General features: G+C 45.2%; 1 protein-coding gene across 22 annotated transcripts in view; it reads left to right on the forward strand.

Annotated features, from left to right (window-relative positions):
• Positions 1 to 16,278, forward strand: part of LOC119180746 (acetyl-CoA acetyltransferase A, mitochondrial-like) — a 227,300-nt gene that overhangs the window by 64,827 nt on the left and 146,195 nt on the right. For all 22 annotated transcript variants that reach the window (XR_012888681.1, XR_012888688.1, XR_012888678.1 and 19 more), the window contains one exon: positions 6,371 to 6,488. Coding sequence is in view for 5 of the 22 variants with exons in the window: in XM_075882992.1 (XP_075739107.1) it covers positions 6,371 to 6,488 (118 nt within the window). In the remaining 17 variants the exon portion in view is untranslated. The remainder of the gene's footprint in view (positions 1 to 6,370; positions 6,489 to 16,278) is intronic.

Genomic DNA, 16,278 nt, shown 5'->3' on the forward strand with positions numbered 1-16,278 from the left:
TCATACAAAATTTCGCTTCAATAGCTGCGCCACTTCACAAACTACTTGCATCTAATGCACCATTTGTGTGGTCCGAGGAATGTCAGTCGGCGTTTCACCTATTGAAGAAAGCTTTGACGTCAGAGCCTGTACTCTGCCATTTTGATGACACCGCCCCAACACTCCTGCATACCGATGCCAGCGGCTGCGGTATAGGTGCTGTTCTCCTTCAACGCGATAACTCTGGACGGGAAAGGGTCATCGCATATGCTAGCCGAGTGCTAACTTCTACCGAAAAAAACTATACCATCACTGAGCAGGAGTGCCTCGCTGTGGTTTGGTCCATACAAAAGTTCCGTCCTTATCTGTACGGCCGTTAATTCACCATCGTAACGGACCACCACGCCTTATGCTGGCTTTCTACAATGAAGAACTTGTCCGGACGCTTGGGTCGTTGGATTTTAGGCCTACAGGAGTATCAGTTTGAGATTACTTATAAATCGGGCAAAAAACATCAAGACGCCGACGCTCTTTCTCGTTGCCCACTACCTACAGCGTCGTTCGACACTCTAGCTGCCACCTCCAACGACACCAGTGCGGACGTGACTGCCACTTCTGTTGCCTTGCTCGCCTCGCTGTACCAACCGCCAATCGTCGATGAACAACCCTTCAGTTCTCACCAGCAGGCTGACCCGTATTGTCGGCGCATTATAGACCACCTTTCAGGAGCTACGCGTCCACCCAATGCACGCCTTCGTCGACAACTCGAGCACTTCAAGTTTCAGGACGGTGTGCTGTATCGTCACATATATCATCCTGACGGCACACGCTGGGTACCTGTTCTGCCACGCGCTCTTCAACATCATGTACTTAACGCCTTTCATGACGATTTGACTGCTGGCCACCTAGGCTTTCAAAAAACCTACGACCGCATTCGAAGCCGCTTTTATTGGCCTGGGATTTCTACCAGCGTGGCAAAGTACGTGGGTTCCTGCTCTCCATGCCAACTTCGCAAACTTCCGACATCTCCCCCAGCTGGTCAGTTACAGCCAATGACGTGCCCTACAACACCTTTCGAGGTCGTCGGTGTCGATCTTTATGGACCCCTCCCTGTTACTGGTGCTGGAAATAGATGGATAGTCACCGCCGTAGACCATATGACACGCTACGCCGAGACAACTTCAGTAGCTACTGGTTCAGCATCGGAAGTTGCTGACTTCGTCCTTCAGGCCATAATACTACGTCATGGTGCACCTCGTGTACTTCTGAGTGACCGTGGAAAGGTGTTCTTATCACAGCTTTTAGGTGAAGTTCTTCGCGTTTCTGGTACCACACACAAGATGGCGTCTAGCTACCATCCTCAAACAAATGGTCTGACCGAGAGATTTCATCGAACCCTTGCCGACATGATCGCCGTATACATTCAACCGGATCACAGAAACTGGGATAAACTTCTACCGTTCCTCACTTTCGCCTACAACACCGCTGTTCAGCGCACAACGGGCTACTCACCGTTTTATCTCGTTTACGGACGTTCACCTACTTTCTTTATCGATGTTTCCTTCTTCACCAGCAATGGCCCTACATCACCATCTTCTTGCGAAGATCATATTTCTCGCATTTCCCAGTGCCGCCAGCGCGCTCGTATGAACACGGAAGCTACGCAACAAGCAAGGAAGGCCGTCTACGACACCTCTCATCGTGTAGTATCATTCCGACCGGGTGACGAGGTGCTGCTATTGACACCAATTCGCACACCTGGTCTCTGCGACAAGTTCCAGCCTCGATTCATCGGCCCACATGTTGTTTTAGAGCAGACTTCACCTGTCAACTATCGTGTGACGCCTCTTGTCGTGCCAACTGACCGCCGTTACCGCAGCACCGAAATTGTACACGTTTCCCGCATGAAGCTTTTCACACGACGTTCCTCGTCACCTTGACTACCCGCCCGCAGCGGCCAGGCTGGCCGCTTCCACGGGGGGGGGGGGGGGGAATCAGTGTAGGCATCTATTATGCGCTTCATCTTCATCTGAACAGCAGTCAATCATCATCATATGTTCTGGCTGACAATCATCATCTGCTTGGCACGAGTGCTTCTTTGTCGGGTCCGTTGCGCTTGTTCGTTCCCGAGTTCACGGCCAATAAACCTCGCTACAACCGAGTCGTCATAATATATTTAGCTCCTCTTCGTAGCCTCACGCTCAATAAAAACAAACAATACATGTTCGCCTTCCATCGGCATACTTCGCATAACATCGAATCCCAAGGTACGTGGGACCAGCCGAATTGCTATGTCTGCCCAGGGATAACTTTTAGTACCGCAGGGAGCATTTTGTGTTATACTTGCAGCCTTGCTGTGAACGTGGTAGGCCTTCATGATATTTGTTTTTTCAGTGGCACCTCATGCTGTGTCAGGTGATTTAGAACACGAAGCTGTAGCTCCATAGGCGTATCAGCCAGGTTGGGGGGGGGGGGGGGGGCAAGGGGTGCGCTTGGCCTCCACTGACAAAAGTTGAGGGAGCTGAGTCACCCCAGTTTTGACAGCGCACCATGGTAACTCTCGGCTGCAAGGCGGGAAAACTAACAAGTAAGGCGAGGTTTTCCATCACAACAGTAATCATTCAATTTTGTTCTTACGGGAGTATGAAAATGTTACGAGGCAATGTTAAAAAAGAGAGAAATTTTGCATACTTTTTCGCCGTGAAAATTTTTCTTGTAGTCCCTTTGCGGTGTGGGTCGACTGTGCAACGCTTTCGCGTCTTGTGCTGTGGTATTGCAGAGCAGGCAAGCACTGAGCAGGGGCGCTATAATATTACATCACTTGTTCGTGCTGTTAACCTACTGTGACTTGTTGATGAAGTTACAGATGGGAACGAGCAAACTGTTTATGGACTGGCCAAATCATTTGCTGCTGCCGGAAAATAGTTTTCTTCGAAAAGGATATACCATCACCGCTGCTCTGTCAAAGCTGTTGCGCCAATTAGTGTGACGAATCATTTTTGATGTTTAGGTTTTTCTGTACTAAAGGCCGAAAATTATTTCCGCTTTGTCTATCGCAAATCTGATCACTCTTGCTTATGGTAGCTTGGAGTCATAGCGTCAGCTTGCAAAAAGACCATGAATGAAGCAGTGGACTGAAGCTCAGTTGGAAGCTCAGTCACAACTTGACCTACCGGACCTGGGAGAAGGTTAAACACCGTGGTTTTTAGCACTATGGAGCGTTAGTTTGGAATCAGGCTAGTTAGTTTTCACTCAACTTGTATTGTTCTTTACAGGTCAAAGTACATCTCGGACAGCAAAAAAGCACACACGTGCAGCGCTGCTTATTTCTCTCTATTTTTTTTCTCAGCAACTATCAGCTCACAGAGATGTATATGCGCACAAACCACTGAACAACACAATGCTGCAAGTGGAAATATTTTATTAAACTCATAATTCATCTCACCAGCTGCTATATGTAGCCGCTGTTTATGTGGTTGGCAGCTAGCCTGCTTGAATATAACAAGCATGTGATCTTCTCGCACACAGAAAAGTTTAAATGCCGAGCAACTAGTGGCAAACAATATGCCGTATTGAAAATAGTTTATTCTCTAATTTTTTACGTAGTCGTGTATGAGTGGACATTACGCGATAAGTCATTTTCGCGTCCTTTCTTGCTTCGCGTAACAAGCTGGTGCTGTCTGCATGACAAAGACTGTTTGCACCAATATTCCCGTCAAGGTTCCCCCCAAGCTGTTTAGTGCAGCTTTTCTGCTTAGTCTCCTCGGAACATTGTTGCACAATAAACTCAATTCAATTGAATAAACTGATAACGACCATTTCGAAAGGAAGTAACGAGGTGTAGTTTAACCTTATAATCACCCACATTTTGTTCTTTCAAAGAAAAAGTTTATTTACACTGTTCCTATTGGTGTATTTATGCAGGTGCCCGGAGGCCCGTTAAGCAATTTTGACACAAATACAGTAAATGTTAACAATGTACTACGCCCCTAACCCCCCAAATTATACATCCTTAAGGAAAAGATTGAAAAGTTCATGATAAGTTAATAAAATCATATAACAATAGCAATATTATTAACATCTGCACGCTCAAGATACAGCAATGAGACTATTAAAAAATAAGGGAAATTATAATACACGCCACTGTGTAGCTTTATAATACACGCCAATGTGTACGCCACTGTGTTGCTAGCACTTGCGTAATTTCAATCAAGGTGGGGCAATTTTTTTTACCGCTATGTCAAGAAATGCCGCGAAGTTACAATGAAAGCTTCTGTTGATCGAGAGTGTAATCTATATGCAAGTTAAGGGCTATCCTCAGCAAACTTCGTTTTTGTCTAGTCAAGAAAAAGTTAACTATAAGGACGTGAAATAATTTGCTTTTTTCAACACGGCCGTTTACAGGGATGCAAAGTGTGATCCACAGAGCACCCTTTTCGTTGCGTGGTTTCTCGCCTATTGTATATTTCTTCGATTCATGATCATCGGGAAATGTTATTCAGTTGAGCCAAAAGTTTAGCTTAGTTTATGGTTAGTTCAAAGATTACTTTTAAAGTTTAGTTTTAACCAATTACTTCTTATATAAAAAGAGGAGCAAGAGCCAAATGCCTGACAGGGGCCCTCACTCTTATGCGCATTGCGCGCGCACGTGCATGGTTTTGATGTGAGTACAAGAATAATGCATAGAAACAATTCAAATAAACCTGCATGTGTATATATTTTTTACTACAAATGAAGCATTGTAGGTAGACATTGTAGATGTCGTGAAAACAAACCTATACAAACGCGTCGTGAAATGAAGCATAGCAGACCAATCCTTGAAAAACATTCACTTACATGAATTCAGTTTTTCGTCTTTCACATTGCTGCACAAAGGGGCGAGAAACCATCGAAAACACGCAAAATGGTTGTACAGAAAATGTTTGTGAGATGTATTTTATTGGTAAGTAAAGGTGGTATGTAACAGAGGGCTTTTTACAAGTTGTTTGAACGGGGAGCACAAAAACCTATGTCACTCTCAGCAGTGTTTATTACCCGGGGTATTTAATACTCCGGTTACTCTGGGTACTTTGTTTGCATGAGTAGTTCGCAGCACGTAGCGATATTTTTACTATGGCTACCCCTACACTCTTTCTGTGGCTCACAAGGCTGTCAAAGCCCACTTGCGCTTTCTGAGGACTACCGGTCTATGTGAATGAACGCTTTCGACTTTTGTATAGTGCCACCACTGCATACGTGTCATCCAATTTACTGAAAAGTTTATCATCCGTTATCTGTCCTCTTTCTGTCTCATCTTCATACCTCCTTTCTGATTCCCCCAGCATGGGGTAGCCAACTAGGCATGTGCATGGTTAACCTCCCTGCCTTCTCACTTGTTTTTCCTCCCCCTCCTCCTCCTACGCAACCCTAATGTGCATTACGTAACAGATTGATCAATATGTAGTGTTTAACGTCCCAAAACCACCATATAATTATGAGAGACGCCGTAGTGCATGGCTACGGAAATTTCGACCTCCTGGGGTTCTTTAACGAACACCCTAATCTGAGCACACGGGCCTACAACATTTTCGCCTGTATCGGAAATGCAGCCACCACAGCCGGGATCTGATCTCGCACTCTGCGGGTCAATAGCCGAGTACCTTAGCCACTAGACAACCGTGGCGGAGATTACGTCGCGGATCCATAATTCAAAAACACGACGTGAGTGTTTGGTGGCGCCATCGTACTCGGGGCCTGAGATGTGTAGAAGCAAGCAGCGAAGCAATGAAGAGTTTTTTTTATGAGCGGAGTGAGTTGGGCAAGTTGTTATTGATTCATCATATTACGGCGCGAAAATAAAGAGAAAACCTACTAACGCCGACAAAGGACAGTGCTGTATAATGCAGATGCAAAGTGGCGCACGAGTAAGCATGTGTATACGGTATAATTGATTAGCAGAAGGCGATCTGCGCAAGGTATTAGCACGCTTCACGTCCTTGAAGAGAATGTTATCTTCAAGGACGTGAAGCGTGTTATTACACTGCGCAGACGCTTTGCAACTTATTTATACAGCACTGTCCTTTGTCTGCCTTAGTAGGTTATCTCCCTTTCGCACTGTAACATAATGAATCAATAACAGTTGTACACATTTTCTTGTGCTATTAACAAAATGCATATGTATACATAATCGATGAGTGACCACGAACTACCAAAAGCTTTCAAGCACGCAGGGCACACAGATACGTTAGCGTTGTCAACAAATTTTTAGTATTAAAAACCAATCACAGCAAGATAGAGAAATAATATCGCAATATATTCGTTCTCGTCTTCTTTTTCAAGGGTGTACGTTTGTCTTTCCGCAGAAAGTTAAAACATATTGATTTGTTTTCTTTATTCGTATCTAACTTCGCAGGAGGTTGTGATCGTCTCTTTTGCCAGGACGCCCATTGGATCTTTTCGTGGTGCCTTGGCTGGAGTCCCGGCAACGAAGCTCGGTTCCATAGCAATCAAAGGGGCCGTTGAGAGAGCAGGTGGGAAGCGCCACGTATTTTCAATTGTGAGCGATGGGAAGTAAGTGTCCTACTTTTAGTCAATGACATCACTAACGAAGTTGATATTGTAGATATAAATGTGAATGATATTCATGAAAATATTAATCTGGTTTTTCACCTGGCTTGCTGCTCCAGAAGTCGGGTAATTACTGTAATATGTACAATGATTGCTATAGACAAAGATAATACCTACATTCTCAAACACACACTGGCGTTGGTCTTTCGCTACAACACAGAGTAATTCGTAAGGTTTCATTGAGGTTAGTAGTCCTCAAGAACACCAACATTGCTTTTATGCTACGCATAGCACGAATGAGGCTTTGCCACGGTGTGATGATGTGGTGCAGCTCGAAGCTTCTGCCGCGCTGCAAATACAGTGCTGCCCTTTTGCGCCCTGATGGCGGCAGTAGCATAGAGCAAGTGTTATGTTTTCCTGGGTGCCACAGTGGTGCACGTAGGAAAGTATGATTAGTGTTGGTACATACTGGTCTAATGAGCCATCATTACTGAGATCACCCTGCTTGCAACTCCGTTTTCATCAGAACACGGGGTGACAAGAAAAACGACGTACATGTTACGTGATCTTCCAGGCTGAGAACATGGCTATTTGGAAATCGAAAGCCACGCAAGTGAGTGTCTGCGAGTCGAACGTTTGAAATGAACACGTTAGAAGGCCATTAATTAAATGGCGGCCAAGATTCCGCCAATTCGAGAGGCAGAATAAGCGGCTGCAGAAAGAGCTTGCCGCTGTACGCCGAGGCAACGTTCTCGCCGATGCGGGAGAGCCACAGAAGTCATCCCGCACCATGGTGTATACGCCGTGTCCCGCACACGCTGTGCGAAACCGGTAGGGCTTATACAATGATGATGCTATGTAGCATTTAACGTCCAAAAAGCACTATATGATTAAGAGAGACGTCGTAGTAATAGTAGTAGACGCCAAGAGACTCCAGACTCAGGATATTTCGGCCATTTAGGGTTCTTCACCGTGTACCTTATAGTCTGAGCACATGGGCCTACAGCATTTTCGCCTTCATCGAAAATGCAGCCGCCGCAGCCGGGATTCGATTCCGCAACCTGCGGGTTAGCAGCCGAGTATCTTAGCCAATAGATCGCCGTGGTGGGGCAGGGAAATTATACAAGACACGAGGAAATAAACAATCATTGTGGCAACATCTAAACAAAAGCCCGTCTAAAAGCCCGGCAGAAGTATTTTTTAAAGACAAAAGTGCTCTGTGCCGGGTTCTACCACGGCTCCAATGACGTACTTTCGTCATGGTTATACCGTTGTAAAATATATTTCAACAGATTGCGGAGAATAAAAATTGGCACCGTATCTTCATGTTTCACTGAAGATGTCATCAAAATACAATAGTCTTGCGTCTGGAGAGAGTGAACAAAACGTTTATTTGATATTCTGCGTAAGAAAATGGGTGAATGATATTCTGAAGGTGCTGTGTTAGAGTGGCTCGATGCGTGCAGCGGAGGCGAACGAGTGCATCGAGGCGCGTCACACGTAAGACATGAGCGCTATCTGGCAGTTATCTTGGAAAACAAAGCGCGCGGTGTGCGCACCCGTCTCGAGGCGATAACTTGTAGAACGAACGCAAAGCGACGGGTAAGTGCCGTTACCTGTCATTTTAGAAAAGCGTTGGAAACACTTGCCTTTTCGTGCAAGCGTTGCATTATAAGCGCAGCGTGATAATCACTACGGTCATTAATATTATTGTGTATGCCTATTCTAGTATAAAGACGTAGATACAGAATATTGACGTGTTGTTGTCGTGCCTCAGATATTCGCAATAATTGCTTCTCAATCGACAATCGCACAAGTATTAACCCTGAACCTTGAGCAATAATAGTGGGTGCGGCCGGATGGGGTTGAATTTTGGCCACTTCGGGCCAAAATAGTTTGGGCGGACAGACAAGACCACCGACAGATAAACAGACAGACAGACAGACAGACAGACAGACAGACAGACAGACAGACAGACAGACAGACAGACAGACAGACAGACAGACAGACAGACAGACAGACAGACCAAATTTTTTGCGGCGAAGATCATCAAGAAAGACTATCGTCTTTAAAAATGAGAACGAAACGATCTGCCGAGGGCCGTTGAACCAGCGATCTCTTCAGCCGCTGTGCGCGGCGCGAACCATTACATCGGAACGTATTTGGTAAAGGCTGCTAACGACAAGCTATTTATTGTACATCATATACCGTTTGGCGGCCTTCAGTACTTGAGAGCTTCAGCACGTTTGCGTCATCAGTGGCCAGATTGCACGAAGGACTCGCTTTGGACTTGCTCTCAAGGTCATTGCCTCTGGCGTTTCCATTACTGCCGCCTCCACAGAGCATGGTGTCTGCTGGGCGCGCACCTATTAGAATTGTGATTCGGGAGAGCATGAAAGTTACTTTGCTCGCTGTCGCTGCCACATCCTCGAAAGGACCACGCTGCTATCACTCCAAGAAGTAAGAATTGTAACAGCTCGTATTGCGAGTTCTTTTCTGTTCTATATAGCGTGTTTTGCACGTTTTGCACGTCTTGCACGTCTTGTGTATGCTCATTTCGTGCGTACTCTCTGCTTGAGGTGCGTGCTGCAAGCTTCGAGCTGGTGACCGTTCTTCGCGTGATTTTGCGATTTGTTGCTGCAGCCTTGATTACTTCGGCCTTAGGGTGAAACAGTGTACAAAAAATTCTCAACTATCTTTTGTGAACGCACGTTTCATTTTCGTGCTATACCAATTTCCCGAAGAGGGATCAACCAAATTTTTCACTCCACTTTTTCTTTTTTTTTAATTTTAAAATGCTGCCTGGTTTGGCTATATATCGCTAAATTGCGCTTCATAAAACAATTTTGTGCTGGTGACTTAGACGAGTCAGATGAATGATTTGGCTTTGTGATTTGAAGTCGCCGTCTTGATCAATACTCCAGAGGTGACTGACTCGGATTGGGCCGAAAGAAATGTTTAAACGCTCATACATATTTGGGTCAAAGGGGCGGAAAAAAGCAAAATGCAACAGAAATATACTGGTTTCGTCACCAAAACTTTTCACTCGCCTAAGCGAGTTGAATGTTGTACGATGAGCACCATCGGCCCATGGCCGTTTTCTACCTTAGTGACAGCGGAACACCTTTTCGCCTCTTCTGGAACAGTACTTTAGCTGTACTTGTATATGAACCACGGGTTTTCATGTTGCAATTTTAGACTGGAGGCCAAAGATTAGGGTGTGTATTTGTATAGGTACAGGTAGGCCTTCGTCAATAGAATCCTTCTTCAATTTACCCAACTGAATAGCGGGTAATCATCTTTTTATTGAGGTTAAAGGCTCAACTCAGTGATATATGATTTTATGACCAACGTAAAATGGAGCACATATACGCTGCAAATATTAATGAGCAATGCGCCTAGCCATTGTCGTGAGTATTGAGCTTATGTGGTTCACCCGATATGCGGCTTCAGCTCCTATGCTCACCGATCGTGATTTGCCTGACATGTATAGGACCTGAAGCCGGTACCTTCAAAAGTATTTTATTCTTTGTCTGTCGCACTACTTACCGCGATAGGCTACTGGCAATAGTGCTTGACTGCTGACCGAAGGCGACGGGATTGCATTTTGTTCGCGGTGCCCGAATTTTCATCTAAGAAATGCTACAGACGCTAGTGGCCTTAGATAAGGTGATCGAACGCTGAAGTTCTCCAGGTGATTGCGATTTCCGAATACCTCCACTATGGTGTTTGTTATAGTAATTTCGTCATATGAGGACGTAAAATCTGGACCATTAAAACAATCTACCACTTCCCATGCTCTATTATTATCTGCTGCAAAAACATCACACAACCTGACGGAGCTCTCAAGCGACGTGTATTTCAACTGTTGTGAGACGCACAAAGTCAAAGAAGCACAGTAAAAAAGTAGGACACATGTCACACACCCAGTTTGCGAATCTCCCTAGCAAGATTCTATACCCGAGAAACCGAACATGCTTAGCCTAAATATTGGTGTTATCCACGCTTCCTAAATCGGGGCCGTGAGAACTTAGGAACGGGAATCGGTGTGCGCCTGGGCTACGCACATACTCAGCTTTCGCAGAAGTGGAGCTGCCATGCATATATATTTTTATTCAGATACTTCAACGCAGAAACTTTGGTCTATCTCTCTGTCTGTAAACAGAAACGATTAAGCCACGCGGCCAATGTGTAACCCACTTTCTCAAAGCCCAGCCTTCTCGATTTCGTGGCTGCATTCCTACTTGTCTACACTGTCGATCAAAAAGCAAACAGTACGTGTACATGAAGTACAACATGAATGCGTAAGTATTAGGGCTATGTTATTCTCATAGCAGAAGCTGCATAAACGCGTAATTCTAAGGACCGTGGCGTTCATCACGTAGCGCTGACACTGTGACGCCATGCACAAAAAAGCGAGTGCTTCGTACGCTTCGCCAACATAATACGGTGCTGGCACCAACCAACGGCTCTGCGTTATGCACAAGCGTTTGTTTCAGAGGTTCCTGCCAGATGGCGCACGTATCCAATGCAGCGTCTCCATTTTCCTTTTCATCAAACTTCCACATCTAACTCGGAATGAGCCGGCACTTTACATGATCTTAAGAACGAGGTTACGAAAACTATTGCACTTACACTTGAAGCTCCAGCGGTCGATAGCCATCTCTTGCATTTATCGGATTCCAGGCGCCAACTCACAAGACGCTGGAAAATACAAAGGCTTAATCACCGACTCAACGCTCGTATTGCCACCCTCACTGCTAAGGCAGAGATATACGCAATAGCACTTGCTAAAGAAAATTGGTTCTCGAAATGCGACTGCCTTACGGGGTCTCTGCATACGTAATCTGCCTGGTGCCTTCTGCGTCACGTCATTTAACCAGACTCTACCAGAGGTGCGACCAAAAGAAGCCTTCAGATGGTTATACGTGGCTTCTTTGGCAACAATGCAAAATTACTCGGTGCCTTACAGTCAAAATATGTCACCACTGCGCGGGACAGCGAACCCACAGCCCTGTATGACGGCTCTGATAATCCGGAACTTTCAAAAGCGTTCACGGTCGTCGAAAATAAAGTGGCGATACAAAGTTTGAGGAAAGGCACCACCCCGGAACCCGATCAGGTATTGATTGGGCTCCTCTCTAACCTAAGCGATGACATGACTCAGTTGCTAGTAGATAAAATGAACCAGTACTGAGACACCGGTACGCTTCCCATAGAGTGGAAATCGGCCAAACTCACTTTCATCCCAAAAGCCGACAAAGCACTCAATATTGACTACCTCCGTTCCATATCCCTCACGTAATGCGCTGTTAAGGTGATTAGAAAGCCATACAAATAAGGCCAACCAAATATCCAGAAGAACAGAACCTCTTGCCTGGCACTATGTACGGCTTTCGTCCCCATTCGTCAGCGCAGGACATCCTCTTCCAACTAAAAAACGAGATTGTCAACCTACCACGCGATACCACTCAAGCGGAAAGAGCCATCCTTGCAGTTGATTTCAGGGGTGCCTTTGACAATGTTCGGCACACCATTATCTTGAAAACTTACGGGAACTCAAGTGCGGTCCAAAATTATATGCATATGTGCGGGACTTCCTTACAGACAGACAAGTCACCATCCGCATAGGGGACCTTCAATGTCAACCCATCACCATGGGTGATTTCGGTACTTCCCAAGGGGCTGCCCTTTCTCCGCTCCTTTTCAATATCGCCCTCATGCGGCTCCCGGAGGCCCTAAATAAAATTTCGCAAGTATTTCACGCCATATATGCTGACGACGTCATGATCTGGAGCTGGTCTGGCAACCTGGGTCAGATAGAAGAAGCCTTCAAGCGGGCTGCCTCCATCGTAGGAAAGATAGGACACAAGAGTGGTCTGGAGTGCTCCCGCACCAAATCAGAAATACTAGTATATAAAAATAAGGCATCTGACAATACATCCCCCAGAAAACAACTCAGTGGAACGCAAATTCAAAAGGTTGAAACCATCCGACTTCTGGGGGCCCGCTTCAATAATCGGGGCGACAACTCATTTGCTTTACATAAACTGAAAACGTCCTGCCAACGAATCTCTCAAATAATTAGTCGGGTGGCTAAGCAACGACGACAGATGAAAGAACACGACATAATGCGACTCATTCAGGCATTTGTTCTCAGTCGCATAACCTATAGCTTACCTTACCGAAGGCTCTTGAAAGCAGACTGCAGCACAAAATAGACAGTCATACGTGTGACTCTCAAGAAGACACTGAACCTTTTTCCGTGGACACTCACGGAACGTCTGCTTCAAATGGGGCTCCACAATGCACACGACACGAATCACGTCATGCGCCCCGCCATCATTAAAACGGGATGGAAAACACTATCAGAACTTGCTATCGAAGCCTCCATTGAGAGGAGGGAAAACAACACATCTTACATGAATGAAGCCAGGACTTTATAATCAAACCACTACCACGTAACATGCATCCTCAGTTCCACGAACACCGACGTCGGGCACGGGCGAAAGTTCACGACAACTACTCAGATACTGAGGGTGCCTTCTTTGTTGATGCAGCTGGACCAGTGAACGGCAAATGTACAGCAAGCGTCATTTACCGTGCAAAACAGATTGATTGTATATCAGCCCAGGATACTGACACAACCAGTATAGAAGAAACAGTAATTGCCCTCACCCTACGAAACCCAAGGTCCACCTCCGTTCTAAGAGATTCAAAAGCAGCCTACAGAAATTTTTGTAAAGGCTGCTTTGTCCCCATTGCGCATCAACTTCTCACGCAAATCTCGTCTTGAAGCTCAGAGGGCGATTGGAAACAGCTAATATGGATACACGACCACCGCAGAGTTAGAGGCAATGAGCTCGCCCATGGCTCGGCCCAAAAATTACTCTTCCGGACCTCCAACCCCGGCATATCACACACACCCTCGGCTATGCGTATGAAGCCGCTCCTAACATACACAGATATTCTAGAACATTAATAACTCGAAAGACGGAAACTTCTGCCCCATCCCCCCGGGGACCAAAGCTCCGTAAAGAATCTCAGGCAGGGTGGCGTCGCCTGCAGACCTTGTCTTAACCCAATCCATACATACTGTCCAAGACAGATCCCGACGCATACGCACCACAGTCCAGGTTCTGCGTCAATAAAACAGCCACTCTGTACCAAATGGTATAGGAAGGCCCACACAATTCGCCTCTACAACCCAGAGTGCAACACAACACTGTAGGGTGGGAGGCAGCTCTGTCCAGCTTGGATCCGAAGACCTAAGAGGCCCTCGTGAGACGAGTGAGGACAGCGGCCCGTGCCAATGGCAGCCCGGACTAAGAATCTTGCTCACCGACATTCCTTCCTTGGTCGCAAATCAATGTTTTATTCACTCTCACTCTCCAGAGAGAAGGCTATTGTGTTTCAATGCCATTTTAAGTGAAGCATGCAGATGGCCAGTTTTTTATTTGGTCGGGCTAAAGTTAATTCGACGCATGTACAGAAAATTTACATGGGATGCGGAAAATGCTCTTGGCTACGATAATGAAAATGGTCTAGGAAAGAACACAAAACAATATTTTGCCGTAGTTCGCTTCATTCATAAAGAACTGCAGGTTTGGTAATAAAAAGCGCGCATGATAGGTAAATGTCTATTTTGTTCCTTGGGTTCCTATCGTGCCACTTTGGTATTTGAGATTGAGTTAGAGATTACGAGGAGCTTTTATAGTGTTTTTATAGTGCCTATTAGGCCTGTTTTCGTGTCCGTGCCTAAATACCTATAATTGAATAAAAATGCACATATTCTAAATCAGCGCCTACATGAGCTCTATTTAAGCCCTAATCTTGTTTTTGACCACGCCGTGACACCGTCATTTATGTAAAAGGGCAACATTGACCGTTCTAAACACTATGACGTTCAACAAAGTCCTATAGTTCTGCTAGCTTCTAAAAAACAACCGATAATCACAGTGGGAGGGGACTTTGTTGCCACCATACGCCACAGCGCTTACATGGCGCAGGTGGTTAGAGGAAGAGGAAGATGAGGATTGTTAACGACGCTATTCCCGCAGCCCTAAACGGAAGCACGTCTTAGCGTATGCAAGAAATTGAAAACAGCGAATGAAAGATGAAATAAGAAAATGAGAGTGGCGTTTATGGCTATGGATGCGGCGACTGTCTTCTAGCTGCCGAATATCTTGAAGAAACTGAATAACCACCCGGAAAACATAATTGTAGCGTAGGAAAAAGAACAACATGTTCTTTCTCCGAAGCCGCGGCTAGTTACCTAGCCGCGGCTTTGCATTTCATCGCGTCACGTTCATTTCGTCGCGTCATGCTGGCGTTGCCACGCCAGGCGCCGGTCTTGCCATATACTCGCAGGCGTGCGCCACGCTGCGTTGCTTTGATGCATGCGCGTTTCATCGCATCTGGCGTCCCTCCGTCACAAAAAGAGGGAGACGAGGTGTTGTCTGGGTAACGCATCGGCGCGAAATGCAGAATGTCGCATTTCGCGCCGGTTGCCGTCGGGCCGCGCCGACGGACGCTGGTCGCGCCTGGTGTCAGATTATAGAGTGTTCGCGTTTTGCTAACGTAGCGTCTCTGTGCCGAGCGTGCGCGCGCGCGTCAACGCTACATTGGAGTATATCGGCCCCTTCATGATGCGCTTGGGGCCGTTTTGCTAGCTTCACATATACCAAACTTGGTGTTACGTGACGTCAATGACTGACGAACTATATGACTGGTGCAAACATGATAATCCTGGCATGCGTCTCATGTAAGAACATGACAACATACCACGCTCATAGCGTGCTCACGGTCGTTTCGTTAGCTCCGCCTATACTAAATTTGGTATCACGTGACTTGAATAGATGACAAACGTAAGCGACACATCCAAACATGGTAATCATTACATGGAAGTTATGTTCGGCATCACTTGCTCGCATCTCGTAACGTTGTGCTGATTTTAAAGTGACATATCAACATTTCTCATTCGTGCTTTACATATCATCGATTACCACTGTGTGATCTGCCAACTTTTTCATGTTACAGTCTGTCGCTTGTGTTCGCCATGCAGTCATGTCATACAATACCAGTTTTCAAACATGTTATATGAAGGAAATTAGCACAAAAGTAGCAAGACCATGAAATGTGCATCATGACAATAATGACATACATATCATGATTTTTCGTTATGACTAGTTACGTATGCTTGTATTAAAGTAATGTTATGCGATACAAATTTTGGCATCGGCACCATAGCCGCAACGGCCAGGAGAGCTAAAGTTCCTAGGTGCATATATATATATATATGTTGTCAACAAGGATAAATGTATTTATTTCCCAAAAGTTTCGGGAGGGGTCCTCCCTTCACCAAAGGATGAGTTATAACTCATCCCCTGATGAAGGGAGGACTCCTCCCGAAACTGTTGGGAAATAAATATATTTATCCTTGTTGACAACGCTCCCGTTGTGCCATATCCCATACCTTCACGAAGACTAACTGGCCCATTGAATCATTACTCCCACTATATATATATATATATATATATATATATATATATATATATATATATATATATATATATATATATATATATATATATATATATATATATATATATATATATATATATATATATATATATATATATATATATATATATATATATATATATATATATATATATATATATATATATATATATATATATATATATATATATATATATATGTGACGCTACAAAATGGAGACACGTCGTGGTC

Source organism: Rhipicephalus microplus, unplaced genomic scaffold, assembly GCF_043290135.1.
Source record: "Rhipicephalus microplus isolate Deutch F79 unplaced genomic scaffold, USDA_Rmic scaffold_14, whole genome shotgun sequence".
In the NCBI taxonomy this organism is placed as follows: domain Eukaryota; kingdom Metazoa; phylum Arthropoda; class Arachnida; order Ixodida; family Ixodidae; genus Rhipicephalus; species Rhipicephalus microplus.